This window comes from Aulonocara sp. 'chitande type north' Nkhata Bay, linkage group LG17, assembly GCF_057382095.1.
Source record: "Aulonocara sp. 'chitande type north' Nkhata Bay isolate Kocher_YH1m ecotype deep benthic linkage group LG17, A_spYH_male_GT1.1, whole genome shotgun sequence".
Classification (NCBI taxonomy): Eukaryota; Metazoa; Chordata; class Actinopteri; order Cichliformes; family Cichlidae; genus Aulonocara; species Aulonocara sp. 'chitande type north' Nkhata Bay.
Window position 1 is genome coordinate 29,411,480 of NC_141360.1, and position 20,006 is coordinate 29,431,485.

General features: G+C 40.7%; 1 protein-coding gene across 1 annotated transcript in view; it reads right to left on the reverse strand.

Moving 5' to 3' along the window:
• snd1 (staphylococcal nuclease and tudor domain containing 1) overlaps positions 1-20,006 on the reverse strand; it is a 175,726-nt gene that overhangs the window by 33,200 nt on the left and 122,520 nt on the right. The window contains exon 18 of the mRNA XM_086269026.1: positions 5,064-5,205. Within this exon, the coding sequence (XP_086125152.1) occupies positions 5,064-5,205 (142 nt within the window). The remainder of the gene's footprint in view (positions 1-5,063; positions 5,206-20,006) is intronic.

The window sequence follows — 20,006 nt, forward strand, 5'->3', positions numbered from 1 at the left end:
ACATGCCAATTGGCCAGCATAGGCTTATGAGAAGGTTTATAAAGGAAGCCCATCAGCTGCACCCTGCTTTTAAGCCTCTAGCATGCCTCCTGCAATTTGCCCATCATTTCAGAGGCTCTCAGGGCTCCTTTGAAGTGTGCTGACTTGAAGGCACATTCTCTCAAAATTATCTTTTTTGCTGGCTTTCTCAGAAGCAAAAGGGATGTGTGAACTACATGTTGTATCTGCCATAGTTCCTGTTTGAAGTTTTCAAATCACTATAGCTACAGTTAGCCTGCTTATATATGCCCCACTCTTGGGGGGGTACTGGCTTTTCTCCCCAGCTGTTTGTTGATGAGAGTAGCTTAATTCACTTTGTTATGTACAGCCTTTGTGCATCCAGTTGGATTGGAAAGAAAAGAAAAGAAAAGGAGAAAAAAGGAAAGCAGCTCTTTGTTTCCCAGGTTCCCACTCATTGAGGGAAGCTTCTTACCTTACAGCGGTCAACACAATGGGTGGTGGAAGCTATTATGTTGGCACATTACTGCCGAGGACTGAAGTCTCCTACACGCGCAATGCCCCAGACGTGCAGCTAGCGTATGGGCCCCTTTTCTGTGAAGGATATCTAAGCAGCTGCTGACTGGCCATGGCTACAGATGTTTATTAGGATCTACCAGCTGGATACGCCTGCTCCTTCGAACACTCAGTCCTTAGTATGGGCACTTAAGGTCTCGTTTATGCCACTGTGTTGGTAGAGTGCATTATAAACCTGAGCAGAGCTTTTCAGATCCATGTCTACGTCTCCACTTGGTGTCAAAAATACATGGAACAACCAGTAACATGTGCATTTTCTGCTCATGTTTGTGTTTTATTGCTTTTTTAGTTTTGCCACTGACAGAAGTCATATCATGAAAAGGTCTTTGCAATGTAGTGAGTGATAGAAACACTTCAAAATGTCTACTTCTGTCACCATCTTGGTTATGCACATTTGGCTTATTGGAAACCAGCATACAAATATGTCTTTGTAGTCTTTGTATTGCTTGTAATCACATCAATTCCTCTCACTGTGAAAGCTATATGAATGGACAACAATGTAACCAACTTTCCTAGGCTGTAGTGTTTTGGTCAGGTAGATTTTCTGTAAACAAGGTTTGAAATGAAATATTTAGTCACTACGGTGTCCAACATACATTTATACACACATGCCCACTTCATATTCATACCTATCAAGAGTGCAAGAATATATTTAGCAAGTGTTTAAATTACATAGACTCTCCAGCATAGTGGTAAACTAGCAATATTGTACGGCACAGAGTCACTTCCTTCCCCTGTGCCTGGAGTGGCCTTTGTCTTTCAATGTCCAAGGTCACACAGATCTATGCAGGCCCCCCTCTGACAGTAATTACATATAGCCTCCGGAGAGGAAGCAACATGCACAAGGAAAATAGGGGGTAGGGGAAGACACAGCAGTACAAAGCAGAGAGATGTGTGTGTGTGTCTGTGTGTACTGGGAGAGGTGGGGGGCACGAAACAATGAGCGATAAAGACCCTTAAAATAAACTGAGGATTAAAGAGCTTCTCGCTCAAGCTTCTTGGTGACTTGGAAAACCACTCCTAACGTGAAATTAATCACTTATCGAGTCTGTGTAAAGATTTTCATATACTGAAAAGGAGAGAGAAAAAACAAGCCCTTATATCCTTATTTAATTATAAATGGGAATAATTAAAATGGGAAAAGGGGTAAAATACAGTGCAGATACAGAGGGGCCCAGGAGAATAAAAGGAATTATAAACCAAATTTCCTTCGTTTAGGGAAAAAAAAAATCTATATTATATATACACACACATTTTTTTTAAAGTACAGCAACAGCTGTGAAAGCTTTTCAATACCCACTGATCACAGCTGGCCACAATAAATAAATAAATACATTCCATCCTATTAGATAGCCACAACTCCCACAGGGTTAATGGTTTGGAAACTGCATCTAAATATTAATGACTGTAACCCGACCGATTGTGTGTGTGTGTGTGTGTGTTCTCTTTCTTTATCTTTTTAATACATGCATCATCTTCTCATTATATTGGACTTAAAACATCTTTTTCTGCCCGACTGTTCATTGGTATTAATATCTACACTACTGCTAAATACTAAAGTCCTACTAGTCCTACTAAAAAAAAAAAAAAAAAAAAAAGTCCTACTAGTCAAAGTCAAAGTCATGTTGTTTTACAGCCCCTGTTATAAAAACGTGTGTGAAACGCTGATGGATGGGAATGTCAGGTATACTACTATGTTAAATTTTAAATACATCTGTTGGTATATATAAATTCAACTCAGTGTTTACTCATCCGGTTAATTCCTGTTTCATATGACCTTACTTGACACATGTTATTACCTATAGATTGGAATCAGGGCAGTAGCGAGCACATATGTAGAAAAAAGCCTGCTATTCCAGATGTTTTCAGACATTGATAGTGGGACAGATGCTATAATCACTCTTTCACTTATGCATTTATGTTAGGTGGTATGTTGTCATCAGTTGCAATCACAAGAATATTAAAAAATTCTGCCTCCACTTCCAAGCTTATCTGAGTATATAAAAGTCCTTTTCAGAAAATTTTTTGGGGTGGAAGTGGGGGCATGTAATGATAAAGCACTCAGCTTGTATGATTTTACAGGCCCTAACACTTTGATGTTCTCTTCAAGAGGTTGGTATGACTTAATGTAGCTTTGAGGGAGCGTCAGCGAAAATGAAAGAAACCAAGGGAGAAAAGGAGATGGAGGAAGGAAGGGAGGGGCAAACAACATGAAGGAGAGGGAGATGAGGAGAGGAAAGCAGAGGGTGAAGACCGGTCAGGTTTTTCTTCCCTGCTGAGAATAACATTTTTTTTTAAAGTAGCACGTAAGTCTCTTGGTAGAAGAACACGAGCCAATTAAGAGGGAAAAAAATAAATTAAAAAAGCCCTAGCACTGCTGGATCATCTAAAAATCAAGGCTTTATATGAGAAAAGATTAAATAACTCAAAGCTCCCCTGTCAAAATGCACTGAGAGCAGCAATGTTTTAAAAAAAAAAAAAAAAAAAAAAAAAAGCAGATTGTGTACAATTTCTTTAAATGCAACACTTTAGATTCTACCCCGTGAAAAAAACGTTGAAGTTGTAAATACCTTGCATCTTCCATTTCCCCAGGTTCGTTTATAGGTATAAAGAACTTATGAGAAATATGCTAAAAATCAATAAAAATGCTTTGATTTGCTCTTTTATGTGTAGCTTGAGTACATTCTGTTTCCCACAAGACCATGAACTCCTACTCAGTTTTAGATATTGTGTAATATATTTTTGCTTCTATCCCACCCCACCCAACTGAAAATAAAGGATGCTGAAAGCATTAACCCTAGTTTCAGGTTAATGTGCCATGTATCATATATTTCAGCATCTTCACAGAGACACCCAATTAAGATCAGTGATAAAGAAAAACCCAAAAACAACTCACTCAACCTGAACATTAGTCCTGACTTGCAGGAAAGTGAAGCTGAAGTAGCCAGAGGCAGTGAAAAGGCTTTAGATTTGAATCTACAGCTGATAGAAAATATTGTTGAGCGCATGTCACAATACCCGAAGCTTTCAATGTACAGAAAGGTTATACAAACAATTGTGAGCTAAATGTTTTTCACAGTCATAAATGATTGGATTATTAAGATGCGTGTGATGCTTAGGCTTAGATTGGCAGTAAATGAAGGCAAATTAATTAATGATGACAGTGAGGCAAATTAAAAGGTGGCCAAAGTCAATTTCATGGCCTCTACCAGGCGACTGCCAGTGAAGACAGATGTGGGGGGCGGCAGAGAGAGAGAGGAAGACCTCAGAATCCTGAGTTGCTCCTACAAACTGGCAGACGATGAAGGGATAGTGATTGGCATAAAGGATTCAGATCTGTTCCAGCTAGTTTGTCAATGCAGCTTTTAATGTATTTGCATGTTTCTAAATGCAAAATTGTGTCATGGCAATAATTAAAGCTACATAGACAGAATTTAAAATAGACAACCCACCCCTGAAGCGCTCTCGCCTCTATTCTAAACCCTTCAAAGCAGATAAGCACATACTTACGTATTTCAAGCCTTTTTTGTGTTTTGATTTGGATCATTATGGCTTATACCTCATTGTAGCCCAAAAAAATGAACTTTTTTGAGATGCACAAGTACAAGTGCCGCGTTTCATATGAACTAAAACAAATTCCATGTTGTTTTTTGGCTTCACACAAGACTTGAAACCCACTACCTCTGCTCATCCAATTGAGCATGTATGCCTTACTTCCTATTCAGACTTTTGTGTTCACACTACTCATCTGATCTGATCTCAAGAGTTCTATGATTGGCTGGATTTTCTAAAGCCCAAAATCAAAGGCCAGCAGATGTGCTGGAGTCTAGTCCCCCCACATTGCTTCACGGTGGATCATCATAAAATTTTTTTTTTAAAACCACAAAAATTTCAAACAAATTGCCTATCCGAGCTTTAAATGGCAAACTTTTTGTTATCATAGAGAGAGTAGATTAGATTGTAAGACTCCATTTGACTTAAAAAAAAAACTGCAAACATCAATGGTGACAGGAGGGGATGTAGTGATTTATTCCTATCATTTAGTAGTAATAATAAGCGGGACGTCCTTTGTTTTGTCTCCTGGTGGGAGGGATGCTGCAGCAGGGGATGAGCCGAATGTCTGAGTAGTAGAGATAATTGCCATTCATAAAGTCAGTCTGGTGTTAAAAGGGAATAAAATGCAAAGTCCTTGCTTGCCACCGCTGTTGGGAGCTGGTGTAGATAGTGGTATTTAGTGTGAAGCTGCAAAAGCTGACAGAAAAAAATCTGCAGCTTGAAGTAAAACAGCATGTTTATAAAGCAATTTCAACTTTTCTAAACGAATTCTCATTGGTTACTCTATCAAATTTTATATTCACTGGAGTCTGTTTGTCTGGTTTTGCAAGCTGCCTCTTTAGGCCAACTCGAAAATTATATACTTGGAAAACTAAGTGAACAAAAATGAATTTTCACGCACTCCCTCACTCATGCACACGACCATCTCGAGGTACCTGTCTCTACATCCTGGGCGTAGAAGTGCAGGGTGTCGGTGATTTCAGTGACATAGACTGGTTTGTAGTTTGCCACGCGCTCCTTCTCCTCTGAAAGATGCACGACCTCCTCCACTGGTTTCTCCTCATAATTGGCCCAGACCTACAACACATACAAGGAGTAAAAAAATGTTTTAAAAAAAGACATGTCAATGCAACACAAACATGGAGATCAGATAGGTCAAGCTTAATGTGCCAAACATTTTTCAGGGATAGAAATTCATGCAATGAGAATTCGTACATGCTGCACCAGTGGCCCGAGATTTATAACAGCATGAGACTACTGAATGAGACTGCACAAGCAACAGCAAAGCAACATTCGTTTTCACTAATTATTTTTGGTCCAATTTCAAACCCTTGATGCTGCCAGCATATGGGACAGTCCATCACTCCTATGACAGATTTCTGACCTCACATAATACTACAAAGATGTTTCTGAACACATATTTGCAAAGATCTTCCTCACGTCTTCCAGCAGTTGTTTTAGGGGAGGGGTGGGCAATTCCAGGCCTCGAGGGCCGGTGTCCTGCAGGTTTTAGATCTCACCTTGGGTCAACACACCTGAATCACATGATTAGTTCGTTACCAGGCCTCTGGGGAACTTCAGGACATGTTGGCTGTATCCCAATTCAGGGTCTGCAGCCTTAAAGGCTGCATTTTAAGGCCAATTACATCACAGCGACGCGACGGAGGCTGTCCCAATTCAAAGGCTGCTCGAAATGCGGCCCTCAAATGCGTCCTTCATTTCACTGAATTTTAAGGATGTGGCGGTGTAGACTTCGTGGCCCAACATATCCCAGAATGCATAGCGCAGCGGTGGGTGTGGATAATTTTTCCGGAGAGAAAAAACGGCGGAAGACGGGCAGCCGAAGAGTAAACTTTTAAAAGTAAGTACTGAATATTATGTCACTTATTTATGTGCGAATGTTTAATAACGAAGAACATTAAAACATTACTGTTGGCCACATGTCAGCAAAGTTATGTGACATTAGCGACGTTTGTACTAACTTGGTTTTAAAGCCTTTACTTTAAAATATACGCCGTTCAATAGTTGATGTTAATCTTGCAGAGAATGTGAGGATTTTATGGATATTTAAGTAAGCACTGAGACAAATTTAGTCATGCCAACATATTAAAAGAACAACATTTGTCTCTCATATATATAACACAGTTATATATACAGTGTCAAAGAAACCTGTCTTTGAGTGAAGATTTAAGGTGACAGGAAATATAAATAATATAAATAAATGCAGCTTGAATCTTTACTGAAGCTCAGGATTTGAAACAGAGTTCATTCACTGCTGTAATAACTAATAATGATTGAAATTGTAACTTTAAAATTGGCCATATTAGATTTACATTACCAAAGTGAGATGACTTAAGTCTCATGAACAACATTAGCTAATTGTTATTTACTAGCTAATCTTAAATGACTGTTCAGTACAGAAGTGAAGCCCAATAATCATGATTTCACAGTCCCGTGGTCTCAGCCTCAGATACTTATCAAATCAAAGCTCATGTAGAAACAAACAAACAAATGAACAAAAGATTTTGTCCTTCATTTCTGTCAAACAAAGCTGTATGAAACGTTTCCAGCTGTTAGTGTCATGGTTGCTAGGCAACCTGGGCAGCGCGACAGGGGCTAGACCGTCCCATTTCACAAGCCTCTCAATTCCGGCCTTAGCGGTCTTTGAGTACGCGGCCCGTGTGGACCGTTAAGGCTGCAGACCCTGAATTGGGATACAGCCGTTGAGGAGCTAATTTAGCCATTTAAATCAGCTGTGTTGGTTCAAGGACACATCTAAAACCTGCAGGGACACCAGCCCTCGAGTTGCCCACCCCTGTTTTAGGGTTAAGGATTAAAGGTGGACCGAGGATCAAGTTAAGATTAGCCATGTAATGTTGGCGATAATATCACTCCCTCGGTAAAGAATGTTGTCAATTAGGTTCCTTCACGAACACAGCAATTTATGAGGATGCGTGTAAGGAGGTTACATCCTTTCTAAGCTGCATCAAGGTTAGTCCTCTTTCGGCTCCCCAGGAGAAACGGGGGGCAGGAGGCTCATTAGAGAGAAGTGCTTTGCCTTGGGCCACATATCAAACTGCATGGATGTCAGCAAGCCCGCGCGTGTATGTGTGTTTACATAAAGAAGGGGATGCACCAGAAAGAGCAGGCGGCTAAAGGGAAAAGCAGCATGTCTGTATACAGCTTCAGGTACAGTAATAGCATTAAACACATGCATAAACACAAGACTGTTAGGATGAAAGCGAGCTAATCAGCTCCCTGTTGATGGATCATTGTGAAACAGGAGGAGAGGTTACGTGGGGATCTCAAAAGTCAATAAGTACAGCTGAGCTTCATACTGCTCCAACTTCTTGTATAGCTGTAGCCCGACTGCTTGTTACTGCACATTTCTGCAGGCTATTTGGGAACTGTTTACTTTTAAAGGTTACTGAAAAAGAAGAAAATGAAGCAGGCAGATTTTTAACAGCACACTGATATCAGCCAATTAGATTCTGGCTAATTATTTCAGTGCACAGTATCTTTCAGCTAATTAGATTAGCTGGTTTTACTGTTGTCATTTTTTCCACTCTGTCTTGGCTCATCTGCCAAGATGCACGTGGTAATCACACCTGAGGCTTTAGTATAACATGCGCTCCTCTGCGCGCTAAGATGATCCTGTACCTCGTTGATATGGCCCAGGTTTTATTCATGCCGAGGGGACCTAAATCTGTTCACACCATCATACTGTGGGGGGCACATGGTTTCTTTATCGTCTGAAGGCATATTTTAAGGCTGGGGCAATTGATGGTTTTGTTGAGCAAATAGTAAAGGGCCTGAAAAATGGAACATGCAAGTGCCAAAACTGCAGCTCCACGAATGCCCCCAGAGTTAAACTGCCCAACTTGACTGCAGAATTGATGTATTTGCAGCCTGCCACCAGATAACAGTTTTGAAGCACCACACAGTTAATTGTGCATAGCTTACAGCTTTGCAGCTTTGGGAGAAAGGAAATAAGACAGAAAGAATGTAGACAGGTAGAAATTCTGGGGGTAGAGGTTGATTAAGGTCACTTAGGGCTGAAAACAAACCCCCCAAGATCAACCAATATTAGGATAGCATAGCTATTTTAGATATGCAGACTTTATGTGCACACTTACAAATGCTGGAATACACAGAGTCTAGTAATAAACATGATTACCATATTGCAACTGAGCTAGCATGACTTGGCTTTTGATCAAACCTGCAGCACCAATTAGGGAAGACAAAGATTAGAGTGTCACCATTCATTAGCCTGGCAGATGTCACTGCAGCAGTTTTAGGCTGATAGCAAGTTACGGGGGGACTGGACAGAGAGCACAATGAGAAGGCTTCATGTCGACATCCGATTCTATGATGTGTAGAAGCGCAAAGGTTCAAAGTTATAAACTATTAGAAAAAAACATGTTTTATTTAGGATATCCTCAAAGAAACAAAAAGCCACAAAAAAAAAAAATTAAATAAATAAATAAATCGCAACCCTGAGTTAATTAACTGTGTCTCTAGTTTTGATCTTTACACTTCTGATCCTGGTGTCCACTTCGGAAGCAGATTTCTGCTAAAAGAAAACATCAGATCCCCGTTTTTCCCTTTGTTGCTGCATAATTGAATGAGGGCAGAAGGTCATATGTTAACATATTTATTATTTGTGGCCAATACGGATAAAAGACACGAGTGATCAGTGTGATTACAGCAAGATGAAAATTTATTCTGCATCATTCGAGTACATCATTAGAAAGAAGAAAGAGCTCTGTCACTTTTTAAAGCCATAAAAATTTTTTTTTGAAATATATGCACACAAACACACAAGCGTGCACACACTGTGCCCAGGGCTGATGACCTTCCGTGAGCAGCCAACCATCCTGTTTGTTCCACTTGAATGCAGGTATGTGACTGCTGCTTCTGCTGCTGCTCTGCAACTGCAGCCAGACGCTAGAGCCACCAAGCTGCCACAGACAATGAGAGAGTGAAAGAGGGGACGAGAGGAGAGAGATAGAATTATGGGGAAAAGGGATAAAAAAAGAAAAAGAAAAAGAAAAGCGGCAGGCCATTTAGCTCATGTTGAAAGCACAAGTCCTAATAATGGAGCCCAAGCTGAGAGATGGAAGGTTAGGCTGACCTTCATAACTCTTGAATGACAAAACACACTTACACCCAAGTGAGTGACAAGTGAGTCCAGTGGGGTAATGTGGTGATGGGGAAAGGTTGCGCTCAGAGTGACTATCAGAATCACATTTAAAAAAAGAAAAAAAAAAGCTGGAAAAATTGTTGAAGCATGTGTGTTAGGGATTAGCTGATTTCCAATTTCCAGCTGGATTTTTTTGTTGTTTCCTCTAACTTTCATTCTGTTAATCTTCCATTATCCTGCTTCCTTGGTTTTGGCTACAAACGAATATGCCAACTCTTTTATTTTTCTAATCACTTTAACCGCACATGATAAAACTGACCAAAAAAATAAAGAAATTCTGCTTATCGAGCTGAGAAGCTTTGGCATTAGCCAGTGTAATGTTTAATTGCCAAATGCTGATTAAGTAGCGAAAGGCTGTATAAAAAAATAATAATAATAACAAAAAGAAAAACCCAAAACGAAACCCCAACAGCTCCGAAGAAAAATGAGCTGTCATGGCCAGGTTTTTACAGCAGTGCAATAGTGGCAAGCCTTATTTTCTAAGCCTGGCACCCAAGACACCTCTCTGGCTGAAGAGTACCTCTTTGACAGTTAAGTGCAGCTCTGCTCTGGATAATTAAGAGGTCTGCTGATTAGCTTAGAGTCAATTTATCTGAATATTTCTAATCTGAAGAAGACTGCCGCAGTCCAGAAAGACTAAGCAATGGTGCAACATTCATAGATTCACACATTCAAGCACAGGTGGATGAATACACAGACAGATGGATGACTGAACACACACGTAGTGCCAGAACGAGGGTGTGAGGGCTGGTTTGAACACTGATTAAATGTGGCAGTGTGTCAATTGTAGTAGAGTGTGTGTGTGTGTATGTGATTGTGTATGGTCTGTTAAGACTAAAATCACCATTGCTACAAAGTGTACACTTTTTTTACGCAAACAAACACCCCAAATTTTTATCATAGCAAGGGTCTAATACGCCAGACAAATGCAAATACAAGATTGAGAAGCAAAGAAAAAAAACAAGGCCTCACCTCCAGATGTTAGAAGAAAACAGTGCAGTAACATTAAAAAGTAAACATCTCAAATATGCCTCATTTAGATGCAAATTGCTTGGAAACAAATCTCTAAGAGAAAAAAAGTGTTTCATTTCATACAACTCACTTTCTCCACCAAATTGAGAACATCACACTTATTTGAGGCATAAATGCAATCACATTCGAAAAGAATATTATCTGTGCAACAAATTCAGTAGCTTTACAAGTCTTGTCCTCATATATGGCACTCACAAATACATGACACTCAGAGGAAGCACTGCCATCTGAGTCTAACACACTTCAGGAGACTAGAGGGCTCAGCCCACGCAACCTGGAGCAAACAGGCGTCCCTCGGAAAGAATGCTGCAAACTAGCTGAAGCTAGGGCTAATGTGATTAAGATAATAAAATCTTGGTGGTCTATCTTATTACATGTGTTTTACAAAGTTTCATTATTTATTCATTACCCAATCAGACTTGAAGAACAATTGAAATCAATAGGAGCACGTTGTTCATGCAAGTGCACTTTGTGAATCAATTTAGCCCCATTATATCCCTGATGAATCTCCCTTTAGCGACAAAGGTTCATTAACTCAATTGGAGGGCACGTTTTTTCTCTTTCACATCAAAAGCCTTTATGCTGCACATAAGAAAACAGTTTTGCTTTAAGATTCATTTTCATTTCTTAAGACTGTCAAACAATAATACGTGGATGGTTGTTACTGGATACTGTATTAAAACGAAGAGCTAGATTGTGTTGACAAGATGTTGCCTTAAAACTCTAAAAGCTTGCTCCTAAATTAGGAGCAGAGAGGAATCTGATTTGCATAAAAAGTGAGAAAGAGCTCATTAGAAATCAGCAACAGTCTTATGTTAATGACTGGGTCAGGGAAAGGTGGACAGGCCTGGATTTTCTGTTCTTTAACAATGTTTCTATATTGACAAAGTCATTAGAGCTGGAGAATGACCAACAAGATGGACAGCCGCCACTAGCCTATTCAAGGTGGGGCTGTTCTTCCTCCACCTCGCCGCTTCTGTGTAAAAGGTACTGGGATGGGATTGGGAAGGGTGCTTTTTGTTGCGCCTTAAAGCTAGCAGCAGAGGCAGTCACAAAGCGGAATCATTGTCTGTGTGAAAGGGAAAGCCAGCATGGCAGGACACGCCACACTAGACACCAACACTGTTGAGTTACAATGTCATGCTGGCATGCCATCTTAGGACTGCGGCGGCATTATGCCGGCATCATTTGTGCACGAGCAAAGGCGCTGCAATGAGGGGGTCTTCGCAGCTGAAGTACAGCATGATATGGGGGCAACCGAGATGCAAGCTGCCTCGTCGCATCTGCCATAACTAAACAGAATCCTCCAAAAGAGAGAAGTGAATTTTCAAAAGTATCTAGTTTATAAGCATAAAACGTGTAGTTTTAACCCAAGTTTGTTGTTGTTGCACTTATAGAAGTAAATCAAGAGCAACAAACTCGCATGGTGGTGCAGTGGTCAGCAGTTTGCATGCTCTCCCTGTCCTTTTGTTCACTGGGTAATTAGTATAGCTGTAGTATAACTGGTGACCCTAAATCAGAGTAAATCTGCACATGAATGTGCGTGGTTGTCAGTCTCTGTGTCAGCCTTGTGAGGGACTGGCAATGTGTTCAGCTCACTGCCAGTCCCACTTTTACCTCTATGACAGAATCCTCCTCCATGACCCTGACCTGCACACGCAGTTAAGAAAGTGGATGCATGGATAATGATAATAATAATAATCATGTTTAATACAAAAGGTGAAGTGATGGTCTACTATAGTTATAACAATCTAATGCCAGTTGGAGGACTTTAAAATGATCTTGAATATGTGTCACCCCGACTTCTTTCCCAGCAGCTGTTTTTAAAAAGACGACTTTACTCACACTCTGAGAATCATTTTGCTGACAGCTGACGCAGTCATCTTGAGCTCATCATCTGTGACAGCTGTAATTCTTGGCTGTTCGACAGATTTTCTGTGGTTGGGAGATGCTATGAACTCGTTCTCATTTGTCACAAATTTCTTTCCTATGTGGCAGCGGAAACAGACTTTCAGAAAGTCCAGCAGTTTGAACTGGGCTGCCTAACACTCTTAGGGCTGATTAACTGTGAAACACCCACTTTAAACAAAAGGGAACTTTAAATACTGGGCTAGCCTCACAGCACAAGACCACAAACATTTCAGCACATTCTGCATAAAGTAGGGTAAATTTTATAGTTCTCAGGAATCTGACAACCCTCTGCTTTATCAAATGCAATCTCCAAATTAAGAAAACTCTTGTTTAATATTGATCTTATTTTAGGGCGACTCCCCCAAAACTTGTACAAAAGACTTGACTCATTTTACGATTATTCAAGGAGAGCAATTTATTTTTGGTATCACTGAAATGGTGAAAGTGCAAACTTTTTTCACTTCTCTTTTCAGAACAATGTCTAACAAGGAGATACTCGGAGCTGATCAAGGTAGAAAACAGCTCGACTGACGGGCATTCTACCAGACTCCACCACTTTGATTTACTGACTGTTTAAGAGTTCATTTGTAGTGCAATGATCATAATGTAAGGCAACACTACAAGTTCAGGGTCACTGCTGTGTCTCTGACAACTTCCAATTCAAATGGAGTAGCCTCCACATGAAAAATGTCATTATTGATCTTGACTGGACAGCTACTTGACTGACAGGTGCTGCGAAAGCTCAATTGCTCTTGAACACTAAACTAAAAAGACACTAACCCAATACATCACATGGAGCATAAAAAAAGACAGTGTTCAAGGTTAAGAGGGGTTGTTGATGGTACATTAACCTTCATGGCTCACCTTGTCTTGGTGGTCTAAGTAAGCAGGACAGGAGAATAAAAAACTGATTTAGAGGTTGAGGGACTTGCTTTGCAATATTCCTTGTCATTTCTTCCTTGCCATACTCAGACATAATACATGACTGTAGCCCTGGGAAAAATTGGTCCAGGTTAAGCTACAATGTGGTAACAACACCGTTTCTGTCACAATGGGCTAATGCAATACGACTGCTTTTGGGCCTGCAAGGCCACGTAAGTGGGTATGGTAACAAAACATGTCAGCTGCATACAGGCGTATGACAAGCTGTAAAACTGGAGTCATACAGCACCAGTATATTAAGATTGGAGACATATCTTAATATACAATAGTATAAAAGTATAGGAGTCCAACAAAAGTATTCTGCCTTAGGATTCGACATGGCACCTCTTGCAAAGGTTGAAGAATAATCAATAAGATATGTAAATCGATCGTCTAGTTGATGCTTGCCAATAAAGAGGTCAAAATAGGTGTTGCGTGGCTTCTTGTTCTGCTGCCAGAGGTGAAACTGAAGTCTTGTTAAACTGAAGTTCCAAAATTCTTCTTGACTCGAGCTGACACTACTGGCTGCTGATTTCAACACTTGGATACACTGCCCACCAATGAAACCTAATCAATCCTAATCTGCTTTAACGGGAATATTAGGAAACCGGGGTCCACGTCGACATCCCGAGCCAAACCTCAATGAGGGCATAGAGGGAAAGGATGAGATGGATGGAGAGATGAGTCTCTCGGATGTGGTTACTTAGCAGATAAATTATGCATTAAAACTGCACAGGTGGTCTGGGACAGGGTTTTTTACGTGAAGGGAGGGAGCCGAGCAGCTGGGGAATTCATAACAGAAACGGAAGAGCAAGTGAAGGAGAGAGGGAGAGAGAAAGAGATACTCCCAAGCTTCATATCACAGCCAACAGATGTTCTCCCATCAAAGAGGCAGCAGGCAGGCGGCAAGGCTACTCAACCCCAGCTTTACACGGCTAATATGACCCCCACACATACACATACGTGTGCACGGACGTGCAAACAGCAGTCAAGGGCTTGGAGACGACCTAAGGCTATCATGGTGGCAACTTGTTACACTTTTTAAATTGACACAAATTGATCCACTTAGACGTGTGCGTGTGTGTTCGGGTGGGTGGTGGGAGTAGGTCTGTCAGACCGCTGACAAAGTACTATTAGCAACAAACACCAAGTTACACCTGACAGAGATTGGTGGTATGAGCATGTAAACTGAAGGGGGGCATGGCGTTACCATAGAAACAGAGAATGTGGGTGCATATGAAATCAAGAGCGATCTGCGTGCACGCACAAAAACCTACACCTGAGCTACCCTGCACACGGGTGCCACCCTACTCACCATGTATGAAAAGACAGACAGCTGCGAGATCGATCCAGGCGTTGTTTACAGATGACATTCACAGAAGCGTGTTCGCACACACGCACACACACACGAGACGACAACATCAACAAACCCATGGTCCCTGGAGGTAGTCCCTCTAGTATATGGAGCCTTATGTCAAGTGGGCTGTTTCTTTAACTCGAGCAGTTTCTGTGTCTTTCGGAGGCCATTAAAAGATGATCAAGCCGCACAAGATCAGAGCAAACAAAGGCATCGCTGGGGAACAGGCATGCAATTAAAGTCAACGAGCTCCAAGAACATGATACAGAAAAATCTTCAAAGGTTTAGACAAAGAGCGAGAAGGGACAGAAAAAAGGGAGTGATACAGTAATTAAGTTGTGAGAAAGACAAACACTTTGTCTCACTATTTCATGATAACTTTGATTTAAAAAAGGAAGAAGTGCTGCTGGAAAAGAGGGCCACAATTACAAATTCTGAGGTTTTGGTTCAGTAAGTTGCCTGAACCATGAATCATGCACTAATTTTGCAATTGTTTGCCAAATGAACTCTGCATCCTCCACAGCTGCCCTGTATCCTTAATGTTGGCTCTATAAAATAGTCTTGTTAATTATAATGAAAAACAAAACAAAACAAAAAAGTCCTTCAATAACAATAAGGAAATAATGAGTAATGGTATTTGTTAGTCAAAGACTGGTATTTTCAGGTTGGCAATTTGCACAAACACCACACGAGTATAACAGCATCAGGGTTACGGAGTGGGCAAGAAAGAAACAAACAAGGACAAAGTTACCACGAGGAGGACCAGATAAAAGAAACACATGAAAAAGAAACTGTTGTGAAGACAATGTAACAGTGCCAGCACTGTGCCATGTGAAGCTGCTGGTAGTGCCTTAATGAGGCACCAGCAAAATGGGCATAGTGTTGGATGTAGAGATAATCAACTTAACGATGGAAAATTAATTTTATTTTCAAATTATAACAAACCTTTACTTAATGCATCTGTTAACACTAACACTTGAGCTTATACCAAATTTATAAATTAACGTATTACCAACCAAAACGCAAAGTGTTTGCTTTCCTTTCCCTACATTGAACACGCAGTGCTATAGCTACATAATTATGAATACTTAGTAATATAAAATAATATTTTCTAATATATTATATATCTCTAATATCTCTTCTGGCCAGCCCTCCCAGGGCACACAGCTTTCACCTCTCTGTGTTGATTTCCCTAGTAACTGTCCTTGGTATGACCTTGAGGCCAAATGTGTCAAGTTTACTTTCTATAGCATTACCTGCATGGTGCTTCTGTGTGCAGGAAAAAAAAAAGGTGGGGGGTGGGGGTTGAAATTAACAGTGACTGCACATCCTTTCAGCTCATCCCCTCTCCCTGCTCTGTCTTTCAAGCCTCCTCCATAAGATGTTTATAAGCTCAACTGGATTACTGTCCGTGAGAGCATGCTCTCTGCCTGATCACTGGAAACTATAGAAAAGCTTAAAGGAACAAGAGAAAGAAGAGAATAAAGAAAGACAAGTATAGAGTGATTAAGAAAAAGGACTACTTTGGTTTTACAGTGTACAAGTATGCAATTAAAAGACAATTAATCAACTTTTTAATTAACAGGCTAGGCCGTCCTGGATTGCCAAAGTGTTGCCATGACAACTGCCTTTACACAGGGTGGCAACATCCTCCCTAGTCTGTTTTTCTCTGTAGAAGAATCCTGATCATTGTTAGTGAGAAATAAGGGAACAGGAGTAATGTAGAGTAGAGACGGAGAGGCGGCGCGGTGAGGAACAGCAATGGAAAGCAAAAAGAGAAGTAAGAACTAGACAGGAGAGAAATAAATTGAAAGGGGGAGGATATTAAGGGCATAACATTCAGATTTGAGTGAAATCAGAGGTAAAAAACGTAAATGTCTCTGAATAACTGTTCTGATGTTGTTCCCCTGAATATCTGATGTTCCATTTACAAAAGTGAGATTATGAGCACTTCTATCAGCAGCGCCATGGCAGGCATTGTCATCTGCACGTGCCAGAGCAAATCTCCAAGCTGACAAAGTGGTAAAAAAGGCATAATACACAACATTCACAGACCCCCCCCATATCTCCTCACATTTTAAACGGGAACGCTTAGTGATTAGGAGATCGGTCAAATAGATTCTGTTGTAAATTCCTTGACTGCATTTATAGCAGTGGAGAAAAAGAACCCGAGTGGCTTGGCCTGATGGCTTGCAGAACACATCACCAGTAAAATACTAAGTGAATGAAAAAGTGGTTGCTAAACACTTTATCTTGTACTACACGACAGGGTTTTTGCCTAATATAAACAAAGCCCGTGCATAACAGCTGAAAATCTATCCTGTGCGTTGTCTGCTCTTTTGGAGAAAACTGTTCATTTGAAGAATTTGGCAGGAAAACTAAATGCTACACCTAAAGCTGACATGGCTGCAGCAAAATACAATTTTAAAACATCATGAAACATTTCTCAGTTTGTGCTCAAGCTACAGAGATCATTCCCATATTACAGTAATATAAAGTGTACGCTTTCTCAGCAGCTGTATGTCTGAATTCCAAGTATACTTTTGAACCATGCAAAGAGCTTCAGGGTGACCCTTACTGGCACACTGAGGAAGTAGGAAATAAACACATAGTGTGTGGAGACATATGGTGAAAAGTCAGTAAATAATTGAAAACGGGAGAGAGAGAGAAAAATGCAGTATGAAAAGAGGCTGGTACAACAGCGGGAATCAAAATGTGGGGATGACGAGAGCCTGTTTATGTAACAGTCTCTCCCTAAGGCAAGAGAGGAGAGAAGGAAAAAAAACACACACACACACACACACACACACACACACACACACACAAACAGCGGGTCCGTAAAATGCACAAAAACTCACTCCCAAAACTAGCAGAGTGTTCCCATTCTCTAGATTTAGAGGGGTTTTCCTGCAGGCTGGCAAGCAAGGATTCTGAACACAGTAGAAGTGGACAGGCCTAAATTACAAAGGAAGACTACTGAGAATTATAATAATTAAAAAGAATGTCCTGGAATGAATCAAAAATTATTTCCAACCTGGGTCTCAAAAAAAAAAAAAAAAAGGTGTCAAGTCTGTAAAATCAGGCAGCAAAGCAAGGTGGGAATAAAGTTATTTCAGGCACCTTGCACACGCTCCAATCCCACGCCTAGTTTAACTGATGAAGCATAATATGCCAGTCATGCCCCTAAGAGTCAGTCAAAGAATAACTACGTGTAAATGCATAGAAAATATGGCAACATTCATGCTCTTGACAGTCATTTGAATAATTATGGTGGTGACATGGATGGGTCTATCAAAAATGTAACACATGGGTTTAAAAAAAAGTTGCTCACAAGTGACAGAAAAGAGGGTGCAGAGAAATAATGACTACAAAAATTTATGAAAGGCGAGAGCAACGGAACGATTATGTTAGGAGTCAATCTGAAGCCACTGATGAGAGCAAAATGCACACAATACCTGGTCTGATAACCTTAAGGTCCACAACCTTCAACTTCCCTTCCTATAATTGGTTGCACAATGACAATCAGTATTCATTCAGACAGTCTTAGAGCTGGTAGCGGCAGAAATGTAGCTCAAATTGGCCCTGTACTGATACAGCACAAGTGACAAAACATACAGGAAGTCAACATACAATGGCAGTTAGAGAAACTGTAACCTGGGAAGTGTAGGGATCCAAAATAATATTGTTAGAAATCATCACACATCAAGAAATTAAATCAATTAAAAATAATAGTAATAATGTACTTTGTTAGAGTACGGGTAAAGTAAGGGAGAAATGACAAATAAGTATCTAATTCAGAGCCTAGATTGCAAAAAGTCAAAAGGGGAAGAAGGAAGTCAAAGACAAACAGGTTGAATTAAAGATGAGAAAGATGAGGATGATAGTGTGTAGGCACTGAGGCAAGAGGAAACTACAGACTGTACTGTGAGCGGAACACGTTAGCTGCAAAGCCAGTGAGTTCTTCCAACTCCTTTGATCTCAGTTACACACCTGAAAAGTTTTCTGGTCATCTTGCACAGTACTGACTGTACTGCATTAAGCAAATGCCAAAAGAGCAGTAATTCCCAGTAAAGTAGGTGCCTGTAAGACCATATTTGGTCACAAAGACAGGCTCAGAAATTGACAGTAAAATCAGCTGTGCTGTTGTCGCTGGAAATGAATCAGTGCAACAGAAAAGGAGTAGAAGAGGGGGATAAAGTGAGAGAAATATAGAACTGGGGAGGCGGTCATGAGGCAAATGGAGAAAAAGAATAAGCAAATTCATTTAGGAACAGAGTTGGCTGCTCAACCAAGGGGAGTATGCCAATGTGTAGAGGACTCCGTGTCTGTGTGCAGGTAATAAGGAGAACTGATGAGGCGTTTGCTTCCACAGCGGCTATACAGTAAGCTGCTTCTCTCCATTTGTGGCTGAAAAAAACAAAACAAAGACGGCTCTGATCCGTCTCATCCGAGAAGATGCTAAAGGAACACTTTGCATATTGGCATGACAACAGCAGCAACGCAGTAATCAAACACTGATCAGCCACAACATCGAAAATACCGACAAGCAACACGTATAACACTGATATTCTTATTACATTGCAATTTTTTGCTGCAAAACCCTAGTCCTAGCATTTGTGTGAACCTCTGACACAAAAACAGCTAAGGAAAAAGAAAGAGCTCAAGGCACTGACCCTGACCCCAAACTCCCCAGATCCCCAACTTATCAAACATCTGTGGAGTGCACTGAAACCAGCACAACTCACATACCCAGAAGGATCTGCCTCCTGCAAGACACGACAGGACGGGCAAGAACTCCTCTGGTGGAACAAGGGAAGTATTTAGGCAGGTGTTCTTGTTGTGGCTAATATGTGTAAATAGAAATGCAAATTCAGCAAGTCAGAGGTGTCAAAGGGGACAAGTACATGTCATAACCTGTTTGTGTGACAACAAGGCCAGCAGGGAAATGTCAAAAAGTCTCATCTTAATGCTTGGAAACTAATATAACTGGAACTCATTAAGTGGAACAGGATATGCAGATCCCAACCAGCGCAGGACCAGCATTTAAATGCTACCCTCAAGAAACAAATATTTAGCATTTCATTAGACAACAGAAAAAAACAAGGGAAGCAGAGAGGCAGGCGGGGGGAAACGTAAGGGAGGGGTGTTTCTCTGCCGACCCATAGTAAATAGAGTTAAGTGTGGCTGCGAGCAGGGGCCCTAAAAAAATGTCAAAGTGTGTGTAAATGACTATTACTTGCATGTCTTATTTTTAGTGCGATCGTAAATAGCCCACCCTGTTTTGCTCTTTTTCCTGATTAAATAAGGACGATTAGAGAGGACACCTGAAGCGGGGCAAAAAAATGTGCAGCGTAAATCTTTCTGATTAATCTGCCTGATGACTCCCAAAAATACATAAATGTCAGTCATCTACGGAGAAAATGCCAGTGCTGCTAATGGACGTTCAAACGAATG